The 21044-nt window shown below is 41.8% G+C and overlaps 2 protein-coding genes and 1 long non-coding RNA gene across 4 annotated transcripts; 1 reads left to right on the forward strand and 2 right to left on the reverse strand.

Annotated features, from left to right (window-relative positions):
* Positions 1-435: 435 nt before the first annotated feature.
* recql5 (RecQ like helicase 5) lies at positions 436-12807 on the reverse strand. Its single transcript, XM_022756981.1, has 19 exons — positions 12703-12807; positions 12377-12498; positions 11305-11826; positions 10213-10309; positions 10015-10126; positions 9769-9931; positions 9601-9683; positions 6015-6236; positions 5781-5877; positions 4450-4486; positions 4305-4363; positions 3689-3759; positions 3487-3580; positions 3230-3418; positions 2472-3109; positions 2341-2386; positions 2039-2260; positions 1853-1925; positions 436-1750 (listed from the first exon to the last, which is right to left on the reverse strand). The coding sequence occupies exons 1-19, from the start codon at positions 12797-12799 to the stop codon at positions 1626-1628; spliced, it is 3069 nt and encodes a 1022-aa protein (XP_022612702.1). The 5' UTR covers positions 12800-12807; the 3' UTR covers positions 436-1625.
* Positions 7276-8845, forward strand: LOC111230295. The gene is made up of 4 exons (XR_002665433.1): positions 7276-7459; positions 7547-7598; positions 8423-8541; positions 8628-8845. It is a non-coding gene; the product is annotated as an uncharacterized LOC111230295 (long non-coding RNA).
* A 1254-nt stretch (positions 12808-14061) lies between the features above and the next one.
* Positions 14062-19875, reverse strand: LOC111230242 (butyrophilin subfamily 3 member A3-like). 2 transcript variants are annotated; one of them, XM_022756910.1, is made up of 10 exons: positions 19771-19875; positions 18212-18281; positions 17638-17736; positions 17201-17302; positions 16970-17104; positions 16728-16865; positions 16586-16637; positions 16470-16496; positions 15185-15211; positions 14062-15098 (listed from the first exon to the last, which is right to left on the reverse strand). In XM_022756910.1, exons 2-10 carry the CDS (start codon positions 18269-18271, stop codon positions 14539-14541), a joined length of 1200 nt encoding a protein of 399 aa, XP_022612631.1. In that variant the 5' UTR covers positions 18272-18281; positions 19771-19875; the 3' UTR covers positions 14062-14538. The 2 variants fall into 2 exon arrangements, with proteins under 2 accessions (XP_022612631.1, XP_022612630.1); XM_022756909.1 differs by having other exon boundaries at positions 18212-18294.
* Between the last annotated feature and the right edge of the window lie 1169 nt (positions 19876-21044).

Consider the following 21044-nt stretch of genomic DNA (forward strand, 5'->3'; position numbering starts at 1 on the left):
AATAGCTGATTTCACCTACCAAGTACTTTTTGGCCATTTGGATTTCCTCTGCCCAAGATGGGACAACATCAAAAACTAGACTGCATTTAGTTTTAAAATGTGTCTCTAACACCACAAACACTAGTGCCAATCTTTTTCTCAGTGAATATAATCATCTAAAATAATTTACAACCCTTCTACTTAATTGTCTGAATGAAAATACATCAGAAGTCGGAAGTTACATGGAGCGCCTGAAGTTAGCACTTATGGAGGTGACGTCACCCTTTATTTGACACATAGACTGTATTTGACATCGTCCCTGGCACCGACATCTCCTCCCTCCCTCCCTCTCCATCCCACCCAGAGCGCCAATAAGTTTGATTGTCCAACAGAAGACATGAGCAGTTATTAATCAAGACACAAAAAGGGACGTCTCACACTGTTTGTCTGTTCCTGTTCAGCATGGTCTTTATTGTAAACATTTAGGAGCAAAGAGTAGACAAACTATGGCTGTTCAGACTCTATACAGTCAAGTCTCTGTGTCCATCAGTGCCTCAAGTACTCTTTGGGTTTTCCTCCTGTCTTGAGACAGAAGCTATGGCCTCTCACAGTCCTGACAGGCACTATAACATAAAGAGCATTTCCCTCATTGGAAACAATATAGCTAACAAAGACAAAAAAAAAAAACATCCTTCAGCACACATTATCCTCTTGCTAAAGCTGAGAGACAACCTACGACAAATCTGAACTTAGTAAATAAGTAAAAGAAAATACATGTCAGTTTTTCATCATACAGTATGTGTCATTTATGTCCATTTGCTTCCTGCTCTCTGTTCTGTAGTCCAGCAGGCAAAGAGAAAATATGTAGCAGCAATAAAAACATAGCACTGCACCATCTGGTTTATGTCAAACATTCATACATTGTTCCAGTGTTTTTGTATGCTTTATCCCCATTTACTTCAAAGTATGTATACTTCAAATTTGAGTCAACCACTGGCACAATGTTTTTCTAGCCAATGATGGTGGTAAGGCTCTATGGATGGAAGTCAGTTGTTCTTTCGGCTGGTCCACCACCTTGGTCCAGATTGAAATACCTCAACAACTATTTGGTAGATTGTCATGTAGTTTGGTTCAGACATTCATGGTCCCCAAAGGATAAACCATCAAAACTTTCCAGCTCTGTATGAAAATCAACTTGCAGAGACTTGAAACATGCTTTACTGCAGGTATAAGTGCAGGTGGAAAAAGAGAAGAGTGCAGTACCACAAAAGTCCCATACAGCATTCCTATATTGTGATATGAAGTCTGATTGCTGCCTGCAGAGGAGTGATGTAAAACTGTATGCTTCGGTCAGCAGAAATTTGAAATGTACACAATTTTCAGACAATGGGGTGAAACATAAAGAACACTTGTCATGTTAGTGCTACCACCGCTCTCGCAGGCTTTAACAGTCAATATTTTATTGCTCGATTATTGACATAAACTACCATAGCAGCAACCCGCCTGGAAAAAAGCAGAACTCTAGCAGCAAATCAACCATAAACCTGGTCGGCAGGCGTCTGTGACGAAGCCTGAGATTACTGGAACAAGAGGCACTGACAAAGAGGAAGTGTTTGGCCCTAAAAATGGCTACGTTTCCCTTCCCGTCATTCCTTGTTCTCTGTGGTTTTACAGCTGTGTGGTCTTTTAAGGTGCTTCCAGTCCGCCTCGCTCTCGCAGCGCTGGACTCTGCTGAAGAACTTCTTAATGAGAGCTTTGGCTTCTGCTTTAACTGTGGACACAAATACAAGAGTCAGAAAACAGTCCATTGTTTGTAGCTGTGCAATTCTGGGGTGTTGTTTATTATTTTTAATGATGTATCCCCCCTGCTTACCTTGGCCTTTTCCCCGACTCCTTCCTTCTGCAAGAAGGTGAGACAAGTAGCGAGCAAAGGACTTGAACAGCTCCTACAACCACAGAAAGCAACCGCGGAGAATTCATCAGCAAACAAGTCAAGCCTGTCTTTTCATTTCACCTTGCTGCTTCTCTGCAAATATGAAATGATAATTGCCTCTCTCACCTTGGTGGCAAACTTCCCCTGAGTGTAAAAAGGGTCCAGGTAGCGGACCACAATGTCGGCCGCTTCCTTCAGCGTCACCGGCTTCGGTGGCTCGTTCACCGGGTGCAGGGCCCTCTCCTGCACGTTAGGATTGAAGGTTACTCTTCTGGTGCTGCCATTGGTGGGGCGGCTGCGCTTGGCTGGAGGAGACGACTCTCTGTTGGCTTTCATATCATCTGTCAGCTGGAAATATACAGTATGTATCATCATAAGTTACTGAGCAGGAAATAAATCTTAAGACTGGAGAGGAAACAGACACCTACCCCTTGTATTAGAGCTGGTTTAGCTTCTTCCTCTGGTTTGTTTTGTCTGTGAGGGGGAAAAGCAAATTTGATGAAAGAGGACTTTTCCAGCAAAGTTGTCATAAAATGGCTGAAATCACTCTGTGGCAGACCTTATATCCTCTTTTGATGTGTCTTGAACCTGCTTCAGCTCTGAAGTCTCTGTTTCATACGTTTCCTCCTCCTTGTCATCAATTATAACTATTACTTCTTTTTTTATTTCTTCTTGCATCACATCCTGAGTCTCTGATTCCACAGGACTGCTCTCTGCAGCGTCCACAGTGACAGGTGAGTGTTCCTGCTGGCAGGTGAATTCTTCAGGAATCACAGTGGTAGTTTGAGGTAACGTAGTATTAAGTCCCTCCGGCTCCTCCTGGCTTTCTTCTGTTGTTTGTTTCTTTGCAAAGTACTGGGAAATGTTGCGGGTACTTTTTGCCGCTTCTGCCAGCTTCTGCTGCTTCTTGCTCATGGCTTTGCCCCCCTTTGTCGGGCTGTTCATGGAGGCAGCAACTGCATTTGCTCTGGCTCTGATAGACGATGTTACAGCCGAAGATGTATCTGTGTTCATGTCTTTTATTCTCACCTTGACAGATGACTCTCCAGAGCCTCCTGAGCTGTCATTGTAAAACCCACCACTCTCTGACAATTTGTTAGAAGCAGTGTCCAACATGGAGGACTTCAGCAGATCCTTGGCAGTCTGGAAGGGGTTGGAAGAGCCCCTCTGGCCTGCCCCTACCCTCTTACGCTTCAGCTGGAGGAATAATGATAAAACAGATACATGTTTATATCAGAAAGTTAGTCTGCAGCCACAAGAACCCGCACTAATTGCTTCTAAACTAGCTGAAGAAAGTTTCTACTAAAGTGATCTTACTGAGTAGACTTCAGATGCAGATGTGAACCCCTGCATCTCCTCAGAAAAGGATGAAAAAGAGGAGGAGGAGGATGCTTCCCCTTTGAGTTTCGACTCAACTTCTCTGGATTCACTGCTGCTGGTAGTCTTGTCACCTTCTCCTCTTTCTCCTCCAGCTGAGGGAGTTGCCCCTTTCTTCATCTCTGACACCTTCAGAATAAGAGATGTGTCAAGGCATATATTTTCCTTACATGAACAGCAGAACAGTCGGGAGTTACCTTCTTTAGTACGGCTGCTTTGTACAAGTTGGACGACTTGCTGTTCTTGAAGACCTCGTGTTCGAGATCCACCGCCATGGACGGAGTGTCACAGCTGAGAGGTGGAGAGGAGATGAAGACCAATGTCAGGTGTCAAGTAATTTTCTTAAGAAAATGAACTATGTATAAAAATGATGCTTGGAGCATGTATCTGCACAATTACTTGAATGTGTCTTCTGCCCCCTGGTGGCCATGTAACGCCTCTTCCAAGAGGTACAGGCAGTGCTCTCTGGCCTGAAATATAAAGTTAATTAACAACTGAATAAATAAAAACAAACAGTGATAAGATAGAATGGTGTGTAAATAAAGGCTGTAGGTGTTAATAGCAGAAGAATTATAATAATTCAATCAATTACAAAGACATTTGAGTGGGTGATATGTTTGCACACAGTTCAACACCAAAGCAAAAAGGAGCAAAAATGGCTAAACTTTGTGGACACATGAGTTCAGATATGCTCTGTAATTACATCAATTATGTTTCAGCAGAACAGAAAATATCCACATTTCAGATGCTGAAGCTTCCCACTTCTACTGTACAAAATGACATCGCTTGTAATACATAGGTGGGCCACAGTGGCAGTATTTTATTTTCATCTGCTGCAGTCTCCTTTTCTAAGCTGTAGAAGTGCTGTATATTTACAGCGGTGGGGTTGTATTGCTCAGTTGCAATGTCTCCCTTCACATCTCGCGACACATGAGTCACTGAATTCCTATAGACATGTTAATGAATGGAGAAGGTATGAGGAATGTGTTTGTGGCATTCAAGTGCTCCATTGTACCTTTACAGTGAGCCTGGGGATCCTCTGGCTGCTGGCGTCTTTGAGTAGGCAGGCAGCATCTGCACAGAGGGACACACTGCTTATATGACAGTACACATTGGCCCGAGTATTCATTTATAATGATTTGCTTCTTTATTTATATTACCTGGGGGAACAAAGTCCTCCCTCTGACCTTCAGTTCCCTAAAGACACACGAGCACAGACAGGAGTCAGTAGCTAGTTCTAGATATTCTACTAAATGAAAGAAACTTCCAATCAAACAGTGCATTTTTGATGGGTGATGTATTATTTTAGAGAAGTGACACTGGCACACTTCCTCCATCTCTGCAGCATAACTGCTCAACTCCTGACGAGATTTATAATTAACATCACCCTGAACCTCTCTACTGCCAAATGAGCACATTTAAATTTAAATGTATCTTTTGCATTTGAAAAAGACCCCGTGTCAGCTTGACAGTGACTTTAAGAGGAAATTACTCTTGGTTCTAATTGTGACACAGCAGAAATAAGTATTAAAATGTCCATAGAATATTCCTCACCCACCGCTCCATCTGTCTATCCATATGTTCAGTATGGTTCAGTCATACTTTATTCAAGACATGACTACTGCATATACTGCCATCTTTCAAGCCTGTAAGGGTTGGCTATTTATATATTATGGATGTAACCTGGTAATTCTCTTCAATGTCATTTAAGGTCCCGTATTTTTCACTTTTCCTGTGTTTTATTTGAAGTGTTGATCCATAAGAAGACATACTTGTGGTTTTAAGTACCAAAAACCATCTCAGTGTAGTTTTACATCTCCTCTCTCAGGCTTCTCTCAGAAGCTCAAACAACAACAGGTCGGTGAACCAATCAGAAGAGAGGCTCTGAGCCTCTCTTGCTTGGGGAATGGCTGAGAGCAGTGACTGCTTTGTTGTGACATCACAAAGTTACACAAGTCCTGACGGCTCGTTTTAAGTCACAGTTTCTGAATACAGGCGGGGTGCATTTCTCTGTGGACTGAGCTCTTTGATACAAAGAAGACATGGAATTCTCACTTAATACAATATGGGACCTATTATATTTATATGTAGTTCTTAGCGGTGAAGTGACAATGGTCTCATTAATTTCCATTATGATCATTACTTCTTTATTGTTTAAATTCTGTTTCTACTACTATACAATTATGATGACATTCCTGTTTTCATTTCTGCTGTGTTGTAAACTGGCCAACTTCCACTTGGGCCTGCTGAGGAATAGTTTTTCTACAGTGTTGTGCCAGTTCCACTGAACATGTGGGAGCGATTTACTACAAGCCTCACTTAACAGGGGCCCCAACAACCCCTGTCTTTCTGCTGCCCACAGCTGGCGAACACATGTACAGACAAACAATGCAAACAATGTTTGAGTTGTTTTTCTAGCCCGGTTAAGTTTACATTTCTACAAAAGTTTGTGTGTGTTGGTTATATATTATATTATTATATTATGATTCACCTTCCGTAGGTTCATCTGCTGCTTGAAGAGGTCGGAAAACTCCTTTTTCCTCTTTATGACATCTTCATCGCTATTGCCACTATCCCCTTCATCAAACCTACAAGGTGTGACATTAGTTTGATCTACAGGTTCACCATTACTTTATGTTACTCTGAATCCAAACTGAAGAAATATGACATCCATAGTGGGACAAATGAAATCAACATTTCAGAAAATGTCATTAAAGTTTCCTGCCTCTCAAAGCCGTAACCCTTCTTTCCTCCTCCATAAGCGTCTGACTGGAAACCAAACCGTCCTTTGGGCTCTTTGCTCTGAGCTGCCTCAGTCTTGGTTCTGAGGACAGCCGATTTCTCCAGCTGGGCACGTACAGCTTTAGGGTTACGACAGTAGTCGCAGGCGCCGGCACAGTTTGGTGCCTTGTCACCAAAGAACTTGGAGATGATAGCATGACGACAACTGTTGGGTAGATGAGACACACTGAGTATTACAAACTAAATACATGTAAATGACAGGACGGTGACATTGCTCCTGCATGTTAGAATAAATTAGCAAAACAGATGCAAGACATTGTGAAGCTATCTACATGATAGAGTTTGTACTTAAATGGTCAAGACAAATGATGTTTTTGTGCACACAGCAAGCATCTCTCCATCATACACAAGTGGTTTGGTGAGGTTATCTGGTGCATGACTGATCTATTAGATGTTGTGTAACCATCACACACTGACCGCAATCAATGTTTCTATTATGAAATAAGCCAAACAGGGCTCCCTCTTCACATGGCATAAAAAATACAGCTGCCTGGCAATCAGAAATAGACAGAGCTAACAGACAGGGCAATTAGCCTCTATACCGATATAAAGAATGCATTAGAGCAAATTAAATCTTAATTTGGGAGGTGATTTTTGGTCTTATTTTCCTACACATTAAGGTTTTTTTGGACACACAACCTATTCATTTCTAACAAGAGCTCACCTTGTTCCTGCATGTTATGTGTTTTATTATGATCCCTGCTTTACATGTGATTGTTTCCACTCTTTCTATAAAAAAGCCTCACACTCCTGTATCAGATCGAGTATTATGTAACACCACAACCACACAGAGAGAGAGTGTGTTTGGGAAGCAGCTCATTAAACGAGCCACTTCAACAACATACTAACTACCTTGCTGGAAATGGAAACGCTGTCTCCACAGCCATGAAAGAGAGAGGAGCAGTCTCACCAAAGGAGGTGGGGAAAGACAGAGAGGCGCACAAAGAGTCTGTGAAGCAACAGTCACTCCCAGGCAGGACCGTCAGAGAGAAAACAGCCTTGGAGGCAGACAAACTAACGTGAGGAGCACAGCAGATAACTACTCTACGTGTGTCACTACCAAAAAAAAACAAAAAAAAACAACAACAACAAAAAGAAGAGAGGAAGCCTAAAGACCGAACTAAAGAAAGAGCATAAGAGATAAAAAGGCTAAAAGGAAGGAAAACTTTAAAAAGGACAACAGAGGAGCACTGACTGGGATTTGTTTTTGTGTGTCATCTCACTTTACTTCAACTCCAAGTGCAGACTATCATCTGTACCTGAGGAATTATCCCTCCTAACCCTAATCTCAGCCTGACTGCTAATCTTGGGCAGCGTCTGAGCACTTTTCCTCCTCTGGATGATTTACAGCAGTCAGACATTCAGCAGGTAACTCCTTCAGGGAAAATGTCATGTTCATCACTGTCTCCTCCTCATCAACTAGTCTGCTTACTTCTGTTTTGTCATCTTTACCAGTTAGTCTGGGTTGGCTTGGCTGAGTGTGTGAAAACAACAAAGACTCTCATAGGTAAGTGCCTCTCACAGTGAGTGTGTCTGTATCTGTTTGTGTGTGTTTGAGAGACAAAGCACCTGAGAAATACTGCAGGCTGGGAAGAATGACAAGAATGTGTTTGAAAATACAGACTTCTTATGTGCAAACACACAGAGAAAATTTAAACTAGTCTTCTTTAAAATAAGGAGAGAACTGTAGTGACAGAGTAGTGTCTGAGGGGGTTTTTCACTGTTTAGGTTCATTAAGTTCATTATTAAACCTAACAAAGAGTTACTGTGGAAAAGTCTAAACTGGGGGTCTAAACAAGGTCTAAAATTAACATCCACCAAGCACTGGCTGTGCAGAAATATAATTTATCAATCAGGGTCATCTGCTACAGTCACTTTTATTATGTTGTCTTACAAAAAGCCTAACAGAGGGTTAACCTGTTACTTATGCTGAACGCCCTAAACCACCAGCCCCACCCCCTGTATGATTACCCTGATACACACAATCACTCTCAGACACACACTTGGCTAGAAACATGCTTTACATCAGTTCACCCGAGGCAGTAAAACTCCTGGCTTCCTCTCACTCTAACCCTCCTACTCTCTCTTAAAATCACAAAACCTCAATTAGGCAAAGAAACTGTTAGTCAGCACAACTTCATCATGTTCATGGATAAACAGCAGCAAATTATGTGCTTGTGTCCCACCCACTAAGGGCGTCAGTGACAAGCAACAGGAAGTTATATCCTGATGACACTAAACACAGGCAAATAAATGAGACTGTGTAAACCAAATTTAAGCTTGACTATCTTCAGTGTAAATACATCCACCCTGTTTCTGCCTCGTCACGAGGATGGATGCCAAAGAAGAGACGCTGAACCTCCTGAACAGGATTTGGGTAAAGTTGCAGGGTCTGCCCAGAGCCAACGCTATAGAGGTGGGAGCTTTCTCCATCCTTCTGACCTTCATCTGTGAGTGGACGCTCTCTGTCATAACTGATTTTTTGAATTCTTTAAGACTGAGTCAGTCATGATACTGTTGATTTGCTCTCCTGCAGTGGTGGTCCTGTTCATGATAGTGCTGACCTGCGTGACCTGCTGCTGCTGTCGCAAGACCAGGATGAAGGGACCAAACATCTGAGCAAATGTGCTCCACACAAGGAGAATTTCAGTTCATTATCATCAGGCATCTAAGCACAGGAGATGGTGCACACACAAAAAAATCCCACAAATGCAGGCTTTCGCTGCAGCACCATGAATCCTGTAGAGTCAATGAAAAATCCTACTGAGAGTCATGGTCATGTAATTCATAGGTAAATATTAAAGGTCTATCTCAGTGGAGCCTCATACCGGGTGTGTTCAGGAGCGCTGAAGAGGCCCAACCCTTGAACAACAAAGCACCTGACAAACACAGAGAAGGATGTTCTGACTGGCTGCCAGACACCTGCCAAAGCTGCCAGATTTTCAGGAGAATCCACATTCCTTGGAGCATCTCTGTGCTCTACAGGGCAACAACAATGCCTCTGATCTGAGGAAAAGGCAGAGCCAACCCCAATTGCAACTTTAACAGTGCAGACAAAATATGATGTGGGGAATCGTTTAAAGAAACTGAAGAAGACCGACAGCGGGTTACACAGCTAAATATGAAGGGAAAATGCCAAATTTGTTTTTCTAATGTTTTTTCTTAGGCTGACTATGTGTCATTCTTAAGGTATTAGAATTGGCAGTCAGACGTGGAATTAGGTAAGATCCGCCTAAGAGGGGGAGCTGTAAGTGTTCCTCAGCATATTCTGTACAACATGGCATAAAGACAGATCAAGTCTGCCCTCCACTGTACACAAACTGAAATAGCATGTACGTGATCAGAGTTGTGTAATGTATAAACCTGCATGTTGTATTTGTGCAAAGGGCAAAGCCATTATGTAATGATGTCATGTTTTGACGTTTCACTTATTGTCCTACTTGCTTTTATTTGTAAGCAATAAACAAAAAGTGACTTGCATGCATGTGAGCACTGATTTCTTCACTCACCCTTCTTGCTCACAGAATGACACCATGGCTTCAAAGTCTGTAATGGCTGCTTTGTCTGTCTCCTTTGCACAGCCACGTTTCTCCTATAGACAAGTTGTTCAGAGATGTTCAGATACCTTGACATTAATCTGACTCCTTACATTTAGAGTCCTCTGTTGCTGTGCTGACCTGTCTGCGGGCCACTTCCTTGCGGATGAGGAAAATAATCTGCTCCTTATCTCTCCGGGAGTAGTATGTGCGACACGAGGAGGGCAGTCCATCTCTACCTGCTCGCCCAGACTCTTGGTAGTAACTGGCCAGAGACTTAGCGAGGTTCCAGTGAGCAACAAACCTGCAGGATTAACAGAAACATCAACACATACAATCTTAAATACTGTAACAAAGGAATACAGCAAAAAAACCTCACTGCCTCACCTGACATTGGCCTTGTCTACTCCCATACCAAAGCTGATGGTGGCTACAATAACCAACACCTTCCCCTGCATCCACTCATTCTGGACCTCGGTTCGATCTCCTGCTTTCAGACCTGCAAAACCAGAAGTCAAACACATCAGCCCCAATCCTGATGTTTTCTAATCCTACACATACACATTAGGAGAGAAACACTGCTACCTGCATGATAAGGCTTAGACAAGACTCCAAGTTTGGTCAGCTGGTAAGCCACTGTCTCGCAGCCCTCCCTGGTCCGACAGTAAACAATCCCACAACCCTGTTCACAAATATCAGATAGTGTGAGAAAAACAGCATTCTCAGGGAAAACATTATCAGCCAAAAATTATTCTTCTGCATCAAACTAGAATTTTATGCTGCATAAATACAGAAAAGTGCTCCATACTCAACTGTTAAATATCACAGCTGAGCCGATGTTGGCACTGAGTCCGTTTCATTGTCCTGTTGTAAAATATTCTGCCTTCAGCATATACTGCATCTTTGTCACACCGATTTAAGTTGAATTTGAGAGTTTTTAGGGCTCAAAACTTGTCTGAAGTAAGATGTGAAATCTGTCACAATTACACATTGGAGATGCCTAAGATTTGACATAAGGATTGATGTTAAAATCCATCATATTAAATTGCTCCTCTTTCAAAGAAAATAGTCACAACAGGCTTCTCTACAGGATGTCAAGTATGTATCCTTGGATGAAAAGATTCAGAGAGCTGAGACCTGATTTGACATACAATGTGAACTGTACCGTTATCAAACCTGACTTTCTGCTGCTTTCCACCTCCAATGTTAAATTATTTAATTATTGGTTGCACATGTCACATCTAAGTTTTGCATGTCACTCTCTCATGCTTCATATTTTATTTCAAATTATTCATTCTAGACTGTCATAACTGTCTGTAAACAGATTTTATTTTTTGTTTCATTTCATTTATTATTATCTATAATCACCTTACTTTTGCTCCATTTTTATTGTAGTATTCAGTACTCAGTAGTATTTAGATAGTAATAGTATTGTCCAGAAAATACAGTATCAGTATGTCCTAACAGAAGTCAAGACTTTTTAAGGATTTGTTTCATTTTGCTTGAATCCACGGACTTTAAATGACATAGAAAACCTTAGTCCAACCATAGCTATAATTTTTAGATCCTTTTGTTTCTGTCTTTTCAAATGAGCTGTTCCTTTATGTACTGCTCCAACATGTTAATGTAACTGTTAAAAATATAACACAGAGACCTCACAGAGTCCAGTCCACTGACCTGTCCATTAGACCCGCTGTCCAGTGCCAGCGCCTTCTTAATAAAGGCATGGAGGTGAACGTAGGGGTTCGGCAGCAGCTCCATGAAGATCACATCATAGTGCAAGTTACTGCGGAAAACAGGTGTAACGAAAGATAGGGGCAAGCGCAGCCTGAGGGACTGAACAATGTCCTTTTGTACATTCTCGGGTGCCGTCGCTGTCAGGGCCAAGCAGGGAACTCCAGGCATGCGAGCACGCAGCTCACCCAGTTTGAGGTAGTCCGGTCTAAAATCGTGGCCCCACTGGGAGACGCAGTGAGCCTCATCCACAGCCAGGTAGGACAGCAGGCCACGGGAGCACAGGCCTGTCAGGCACGGCTGAAACGAGGGAGAGGCCACCATCTCTGGAGTGATGTAGAGCAGCTTCAGCTTCGGGCTGCTGCTCTCCAGGTCGGTCAGGATCAGACGGCGCTCGCCTGCTGGGAGCTTGGAGTTGATGGAGCAGGCGGGGATGTTCAGATCCTTCAGGTGCTGCACTTGGTCCTGGGAGGAAACACAGGGAGTGAGCAACACATACAGAGGCAAGAAAAGAAGTAAGTGAACCCTTTGGAATGACCTCCATTTGTTTATAAATGTGCCCTAATATATGGTCAGATCTTCATCTTAGTTACAATTATGAACTAACACAAGCTATTTTAACTAATAACATACAAATCATCGTATTGTTCTTACATGTGAAATGAGCTCAGAGTAACAACTAAAGGCTTATTTGTTTGTTTGAGGTTATTGGTGCCAAAGGAGGTTCAACCAGTTATCAAATCCGAGGGTTCACTTACTCTTTCCACCAGAACTGTGAATGTTCAATCGGTGTGCTTAATAAGCACACAAAAGAGTATGATGAGTGATTAGGGGCACTGTTTGTCTACATTTGTGTGAGGATAAAGATCAGATCACATTTAATGACAAATCAATGCAGAAAACCAGGTCATTCCAAAGGGGTCACACACCTTTTCTTGCCACTGTAACTGACACTGCACACACAATCTGGCAGGTGTCTGAAAGGTTTGCGGAACAGCCGGGGATAGAGACTGACCTGAATGAGGGCGATGAGCGGGGATATAACCAGAGTGATACCCTCAGCCAGCACTGCAGGCAGTTGATAACAGAGGGATTTTCCTGCTCCAGTAGGCATGCACACAAACACATCCCTGTCACCTACACACAGACAACAACACCGTGTCAGACATTACTGTCCCCGTGACAACGACAACACTTCCCGTGAGACACAATTCACACTCAGCTTCATGTTATTGAACGTTAATGAAGGTTCCTTGTTACTGTTAGCCACCTAACGGCAGCTAATTAGCATGGAGCCACAGAGACTAAAACAGCAGTTACATGGGCCGCTGACTCACTCACCTCTGAGGACCGCTTTGACAACATCTTCCTGTAGTTTAGACCTGAAGCTGTCGAACCCAAAGTGGGTTTTTAAAGCCTGTTTTAAACTTGTTGTCATCGTCTTTCTCTCATATAACCCTTTCTAACGTCGTCGCACACCGATGACATCATCATATTCTTGAAATATCCTGAAACTGAAAATAAAAGTTGAAAACAAAGAAACAAAAAAACATGTGTTTAGTGTTATCCTAGCATTCATTCATGACGTATATTTAACGTTCTCTTCTTGTTTTATATTTGTATTAATATGCTGAAAACAGGTGCCACAGTTAGAGCTCTCTGATTGGTGCAGCTGGTGCACGACTTTCAGCTGATCACATGCATGTGATCCAGTATGTGGCCAAAAGTACGTGGACACCCCTGTTTTGGGCACCAAAGGTATATATAGATCTCACACTATAGAAATACTCCATTCCAAGCAACTCCCTTACTCAAGTAAGAATTATCAACAATATGCTCCACATGTAAATATATTTTTCCTATAATATATATTTCATCAGTGTATTATCAGGCTATTATCGATGCTTCAGCATTAACATACAAGCAGCATGTAATGCTGAAACTGGTCGAGGTGAAGCAGATTTTAATACCTTCATACACTGTTGGGTGGTTTAATCTATAGGCTACTGATCATTCAATGATTGTTATATGATGCATGAATAACAACAACATTTGGGTTGCCAGATTGAATGATCATCAGGGATTACATAATGCATCTGAAGTGGTTTTGGCAGAAGAGATGACTTTCAAACAACCATCTGTTCACATGTAATAAGTCATTTTTTGCTTAATGACCAGGAAATCAAAGTGAACCCATTTCATCAGTCTGCTACCTGAGTTAAAAGTGAAGGGAGCCAGAAGACACCTGTCAATATTTTAGAAAAATATTCCACCCAGAATGCTATGGGAGTGTTTAAAAAATATCCTGTGTAATACAACCATGCAGAACAATTAATAAAGCTTATTTAGAAAATATAGTTCATAAATTACCTCAGTTGCAAGCAGACATTGCTATGCTATCTGAGCTGGAATACTGCTAACCACAGGTTTTGATGTAATTTAGGAATATGAAACATATACACACATAAAGTAACCCTAGCAGAGACAGGGAAGAGATGAAAGGGGGAATTATTGTGAGCAGAGAGAAACAAGAGAAGATACTGAGGCAGATAACTGACACCACCTCTTTATTTACCCAAGATAGTGTGAACTAGAAGGGACTGGGTTTGTATATATACTGCACACATCACTTCTCATTGCCATATATTTATTTGTCTGTTCCACCAAACAAACAGCCCTGCACCAATAAACAGACTAGAATTTAAGACACACATTTGCTTTATTTATTATTCACAGAGTGCATTCTCACTGCAGGATTAATATTGCACAATACAGTACATTAATGCTATAGGCTTTGTTTTAAATGTATGAAAATACATTATGTATGTGAGCAAAGGGAAACATGATAACATGGTAACATAGGTTCAGTTGTTGACAAGAGGCCCATTGAACTGTGTAGTATATTGTCTTATTCTGAGAGCTCCGACCTGTTTTAGTGGACGGACTGTAGCGCAACAGACTCCTTCTACGCGGGCAACATGATAACTCTATAGAGAGAAAGTGGCAGCAACAATCACAGTGAAGCAGTAGCAGCATAGAGCGTGGTCACATACTGGAGCTATTGATGGTCTTTTACATCAGGATCTCTGATTCTGATTACAGTATTACATAACCTGGTTTATTATACTTTAACATGATGTCTACTGGATTTGGAAGGAAGAGGTGACAGAAGGAAGCTCAACCCCAGAGGCAGGATGTGGAGCAGAGACATTGGGTCTTAGCTGCTGGGGACTTGATCACCAGATCCTTGATAATCTCCACTGTACCAAACAAGGGGAACAGCTTCTCAGTGAAGCTCTCATTGTAGGTGTAAATGTGCAAGTGTTTGTCGACGTCATAGAAGGACAGCTGGCCATGGTCGTAGTCGAGATAGATGCCCACTTTGCGGGGGATGAGGCCAGGCGGCAGGGCAGTGAAGGGCACAGTCAGCGCCTTCAGCTCAGTGCCCCTCTCCAGCCGCAGGGTCAGGTACCCTGTATTGGTGTTCAGCGACTTGAAGCCTTTCCTCAGGGCTGACTCTTTAGCCACGCCCAGCCGCCAGTCCCGCTCACCGACCTCCACCTCCCAGTAGTGGCGGCCAGAGCCGAAGCCCTCCACCCCGACAGCACACCACCAGCCGTCGAAGCGTTGGTGGTAGTTGGGAACATCCTTCCTCTCAAAGCCACAGCGCATCTTCTTCTCGTCACTGGAGATGAGCAGATCTGGGTTGGCTGTGTCCAGATCCAGAGTCACCTCAACTGCAGGGACAAGTAACAATCTGAATTACCAAACAGGTTCAGAGGAGATTACGTTGGCTGAAACACTGATAGAATGAATCCTGTACCTGCAGCATCTGAGATCCAGTCCCACACTGCAAAAACAGAAGACTTTCATAGTAAGAGATGACAGTGAATGCAGCAACATAATGATGCAAAGCTAGTTTTACACAATCAAAAAACTGTGTTTTCAGTTTGGAGATATAGGTCATATTACCAGTATTTATGGACTGGAGAGTGGATATTGTGAAGATGAGAATGTTGAGGAAATGAGAGATTGGTTGTACTGAAATTTCCCAGCTCCCAAAACTGTATTTGATGCAACTTTGTAACTGTAATTACTGTAAATAATTTAATTTTAAATTTGTAAACACGAAATTATCTTATCATATCCTAAAATGTTTTCTTGTATTAAGGTCTATCAATGTTATAAGCCAGTGATAGAAAATTTTACTTTGCCACTGGATACATCATATACTTGTTCGTTATCTCAGTCTGATTGGACATTAAAAGATTACATCCATGGCCAAAACTGGAGCATCAAGATGGATAGCTTGTTAGCAATGAGAAGAATTAAAAGAAAATAGGGTCAAGAAACAGATAGTGAATCAACAAGTGATCTCTCCCTTCAAACAAAATAGAAAAATTAAGCTTCCCCTGCTTTCAGCTCAGTCCTTAATGTTCGATCGTTCTCATTAAAATAAAAGTATTCTGAGAAGCATTATTTGGCCTCTGTACTGTTACAGCATTGGGTGCGGGCTGCTTACATTTTTGAGATTTTCAAGTGGGCCATGAGTTGGAAAAGATTGCCACTGTCCTAAACAAAGGACTGTGGACTAGACAGTAGTCCTGACACATGCAAAAATCTGTACATTGTACACAATTTTCTCATTGCAAAAAATGTAAAAATGTTTTCAAAAACTTGTGTCACTGTATGGATAACAGTCCTTTCTTTAATTTTTTTTATGTGCATAGTAAATTGTAAATCATTTTTTGTTTGCTGTTCACATGGATGTTTGCCTGACGAAGACCCTGCAGGCCAAAATAATGCATCAATTCAAATTTTGGGAGCTGGAATATTTCATGGTGTGGCGACCTCTCTTTTTCCTGCGTGTGCTGTCTTTTGTCCTGCGCTTGTACCCAGCTGAAGTTGGATGTGCACACACACCCACCTTCTTCGCTACACACCTAATATTGAGACGTGTGGATGCTCCTATATACTATACATAAACTGTACAATGCTGTGCAGACTTGTTTAACAGTCTAACTTGAAGCCAGTGAGGCAGTTGTATGCAGTGGTTTTAAACACATTAAGTTTTCATTATAAATGCTGAGCTACTGTATGTTACTCACCTGGTTGAGGAACGTAGGATATGGCACCTGAAAGGAGATAATAACAGATTCATAGGGGTGTGAAAGTTTACAAATATACAATAAACTTCAACTTAATTGAGTTTTAATTTACAAACCAATATTCTGAGTCCTCTGCTTCCACATGAGCCACTGCTGCGGGATGGTGTCCTGTGGGAACACACCATGAGGGCTTCTATTACACCTGAACAATAAATTGATGAGGTGCAGATGTGTGTGTATTCTAACATGGGCTCCTACCTTATCTGGGCGCTGCAGCATTAAAGTCCACATGACCAGCTCCATAGCAGTCAGCAGATTGGGTGCACGGCCCCAACGCCAGGCTGACTGCAGGTCCTCCAGAACCTTTGCCACAGGTTCCCCAGGCCACACACTTTGCTGCAAGATGATCAGTGGGAAAAGAATGTGTCTATTGGGTAAAAACAAATCTGCAGAAATCAGTCCAGTGAACAGGAAACATGTGAACTATGTGAACTTCCCACCTCAGGCTGAGCTCTCACATCCTTGATCCAGTTGAGAATCACGTTTTTGGCCTGCATCAGGTCCTGCTCATTAATCAGATCTGGCAGTTTGCCCTCATCCATCTCTGGCCAGCCATCAGTCTGCAGAGGCCTCTTCTGCAGAGAAAAAGATACACGTCTTTAGTGACTAAACCTCTATATACCTTAAGCATGGTTAATGTATATCCTGGTCTTTTTTTCTCTGATAAGCACCTTGCTCTCCAGCATAGAGGCCCACTGCAGGATGAAAGCCTTGCAGAGAGGAGTTGGCCAGGTGTCATCCTGGTTCCAGATGTGCTCCAGGACTGCTGACCTCTGCAGTGAGAAAACAGGTAGGGAAACGCAGGGTAGGTGAAAATAAAATATAATAGAATCATCATCATTATTTCTGATGATAAGGTCACTGCTATGACTCGATTGGTGAGAGTTTAGTGTCCTTTTTTACCAGATCTAACAAAAAGATTGTTTGTAACTAATATTGTTATTTTTCTTTCATGTCATATCTGATTTCATGATTGAATTGTTAGCAATATATTATTGTTTATAACCTCCTCAGTACAGACAAGTCAGTTCTGAAAGTGCTCCAAACAGGTGTTTCCAAACAAGTGAATACATTATGTTGTACATGGTGTATTCTCAAGAGGTTGTACCTGACACACTCGGCTGAGGTCTCTAGCCAGATCCACCACAAACAGCTGATCCTCATCCAGAGGCTCCCTCTTGTCCTTCTTTGCTCTCTTGTGTGATTCCTGCAGGGAAATAAAAATTTTAAAAAAAAAGGATTTTCTGTGGGAAACTGTTTTTAAAAGGAAAAGTTCTCAGCGAAAAGAAAAGAAAAAGACATTTGGAGGACATAAGTGGTGCTTGACGAGTGCCTTAGAAAGTAATAAGGTCAAATTAGAAAGGAGCTGGTCACTCAGCCTGATCAAAATGCACATCATGGCTCTGTTCCTGTCAGCAGAAATAAAGACACCCTTCCCTTCTAGCCTTTCCGCCTCGATTCATCTCATCAGCAACTCTTTGCATACTGTAGCTTTTTCTAGTTAAAAACAGAACCAGGAGATGAGAAATGCGTGCAGTCACATGGTGTAGTACTACAAAAATGTTGTCATGTCAACTGCCCACTTGAGCGTCAAGGTGACCCAAAAACCATCCTGCCAGGAGCAAAACAGGTTTGAACATTAAACACACAATGTTCCTTTAGAGCACATCAAAACATGTTACCTTTATCTTGGCCGTGAAGTTTTTGGCCGGCTCCACCATGAAGTGAAAACACTGCATCATCTTGGCTGGTCTGTAAGAGAGTCCTACAGTGAGAAACACAAATAAATGTGACTTTGGATAATCACATGACTACGTCTGATTTACCAGCAGAAGCTCCGCTATTGTCCTTCCTGTGATGAAGTCAAACATCTCAGCTTGTAGTGTACAATAAGGTGGTATTTACTACTGCTATTTAAGAATATGTCAACCATTTCAGGACACGTTTCTGGTGGCACACCTTTAAAATTTGGACTTTATGTGGTTTAGCAGAATGTATAATTAGTTTTGGTCTCTGAGAGGGGACACTGTCTCGTCAGACTACAGCATGTCATGTAAATCATTGAACATATGATGAAAAAGTTCACATGGCCATTTAGTAAAAACAACACCTCTGAGGGTGACCACAACAACTTATTAAGTAGGTGAGGGATGTTGTGTCCCTGGCCTTGGCTGGCATTGCCAAATACATAAATGATCCACTACCTGAGTTAATAAAGTCAAATTATCTCTGGTGTGATATGAGGAATGTGTCTGTCTTCCAGGAGGTCACATCAGGGGCAGAGACCAGCAGTGATCATTAACTGGAGCAGGACCAAGTAATAAAAAGCAGACACTGCAAAACGTGACAGGCCCTGCACGCTTCCAGTGCAAAGCCTCGGCTGCCACTCTCTCCCTCTCTCTCTGTTTTCTCCTCATTCATTTTTCTTTGTGTCATTCCCTCACTTTCTCGCCATTGCAGAGAAATACACGAGCTCAGTCTGTGTCTGGCTGGCGCTGAAGCAGTGAGGATGACCAGTCTAAACGGGTTCTCGTGACTTAAGGATGATGTGGGTGAATTCACTGGCACAAATAAACCCTCTCTGCACATTCATTTCACTAATTCTAAGAAACTAATGGTTATCTGCATTTTATTAAACACAAGCATAAACAGCCCTGGTTGGACTATGAATTAAGTTATTCTGGTCAATATAAAAAAAGGACCCCATTGCCCCATTGCAGCTCAGTCAAGCTCCACAAAACTGCAACACTCTGATATTTGTATATACAGTGGTTGTTTATGCGGTTCATACATTGTGTTATCATACAATGTATGCAGTAATGCTGATTTAAACTGAGCTGAGGGCTAAAATGTCACATTTGCATATAGAAATTGACACAATATTGTAATCGCAGGAAAACATGAAAAAGGAAAGGCTCCGCTAGAAAGGATTTATTGATGTCGTGGGAAAACATGACCATGCAGCTTTTGCAGTCAGAGCGACCCAGTTCGAGGCCAGCTGATGACTGCGCATGAGGTAAACACACACCTGCCGTGTGACTTTGCGGCAAATCTGTGTTGTAGACACAGGTAGACTGCACGTCGAAAACTTATCTGTCTGCAGCTGTGCAAGACACACAATAACACATTTCATACATTTATCCTGATAATGTCATCGTATGTGTCCCTTCAGTGCGTCCTACACAACAATACAAATAACATACGGATGATCGTATTAACGTGCACATGACGCACAGCTTACCTTGGTCCTCAGAGGGCTGGTGGAAAAGTGTAGATCTCCTCTTGACTCAGAAGCGCACAGACTCTAGGACAGTGTTTTGTCTGTGTGCTGCAGTGTCTGACCTTGTTTACATACCAGAGTGGTCGGGAAGGTTCGGCTTTCTCCGTCAGTGACGAAAGCGACTCTCCAGTGGACAAGGCGCGCCGCCATGTTTGTAAGGTGCACATGTTACGCACACTTAAAGGAAAGATCCGTCTGTAAACAGAGACTTTTAATGTAATGCAAAGTAACTAAGTGCATTTAGTGTAGTTCTGTATTTAAGTACAGTCGTGATGTAATTTCCATTTCCCTGTTACTTTATACTTCTACTCCACCACAACTCAGAGGGAAATATTTTTACTTCAAAGCTTTAGTTAGGCTGCTGGATATTTCAGATAAAGGATTTACATATAAAACATTCAGTTTACAAAACATAATGAATTTTGACAAACTGAGCTACCTGACAGTTCTCAAATAAAGTTGTTACAATAAACTGGACTTCAATCAAATGCATCATTAAGATGATATTACATGTTTATACATCAGTAATAATAATTATATAATACATAATTATATAACTCAGGGGCCATACCAGCAAGATTGAACTTTTCAGTATGAGCCTGATATACTGTAGCCTATATATTCACAATGGTAGCAAGTTAGACTACTGCCCCCATCATAGACTCAATATGTGAAATATTATTAACACAGGAAACAGGCTAATGTAATGCTGCTGCTTATTATTCAACAAAAAGTTACGTTCATGTACTTGCTGTTTTGTGACTACCTGTAATTGGAACAGAACAGAATTTAAAGTCAAAATACAGATATCAAAAGCGATATGAGTCTGATAGAAGAAAGACCCATGTGACTGCATCAAACATGCAATCAAATGGTGAAATGTTTGTAACATGCTGCATAGGGCACATTTTTATTAGATGATATTGCCAGAGATGACGAGGAAATTTCCCCACTCTTCACAGTGCATGGCTTAATAATGTATGTTTTATTATTACAAACTCCTGTGATTCACAGATAATGGTATTTTTGTCTATTTCAGTCACAGGAGACAAACAGTCTACTGCCTGCAGGCTTTCTGGCACCTTTTCAGGAGCAGAGCAGCAAACTGCGTGTTATTTTCTTGAAATGACTTAATTACTGATATTTTTGGTTCTGTAGACTCAGTCCCTGACAATTAATGTCAGCAAATAACAGACATATTTTTACAAACAGTGCATTTGTGAAGTATAAGAAAA

Source organism: Seriola dumerili, unplaced genomic scaffold, assembly GCF_002260705.1.
Source record: "Seriola dumerili isolate Sdu_G_001 unplaced genomic scaffold, Sdu_1.0 BDQW01000260.1, whole genome shotgun sequence".
Taxonomy (NCBI): Eukaryota; Metazoa; Chordata; class Actinopteri; order Carangiformes; family Carangidae; genus Seriola; species Seriola dumerili.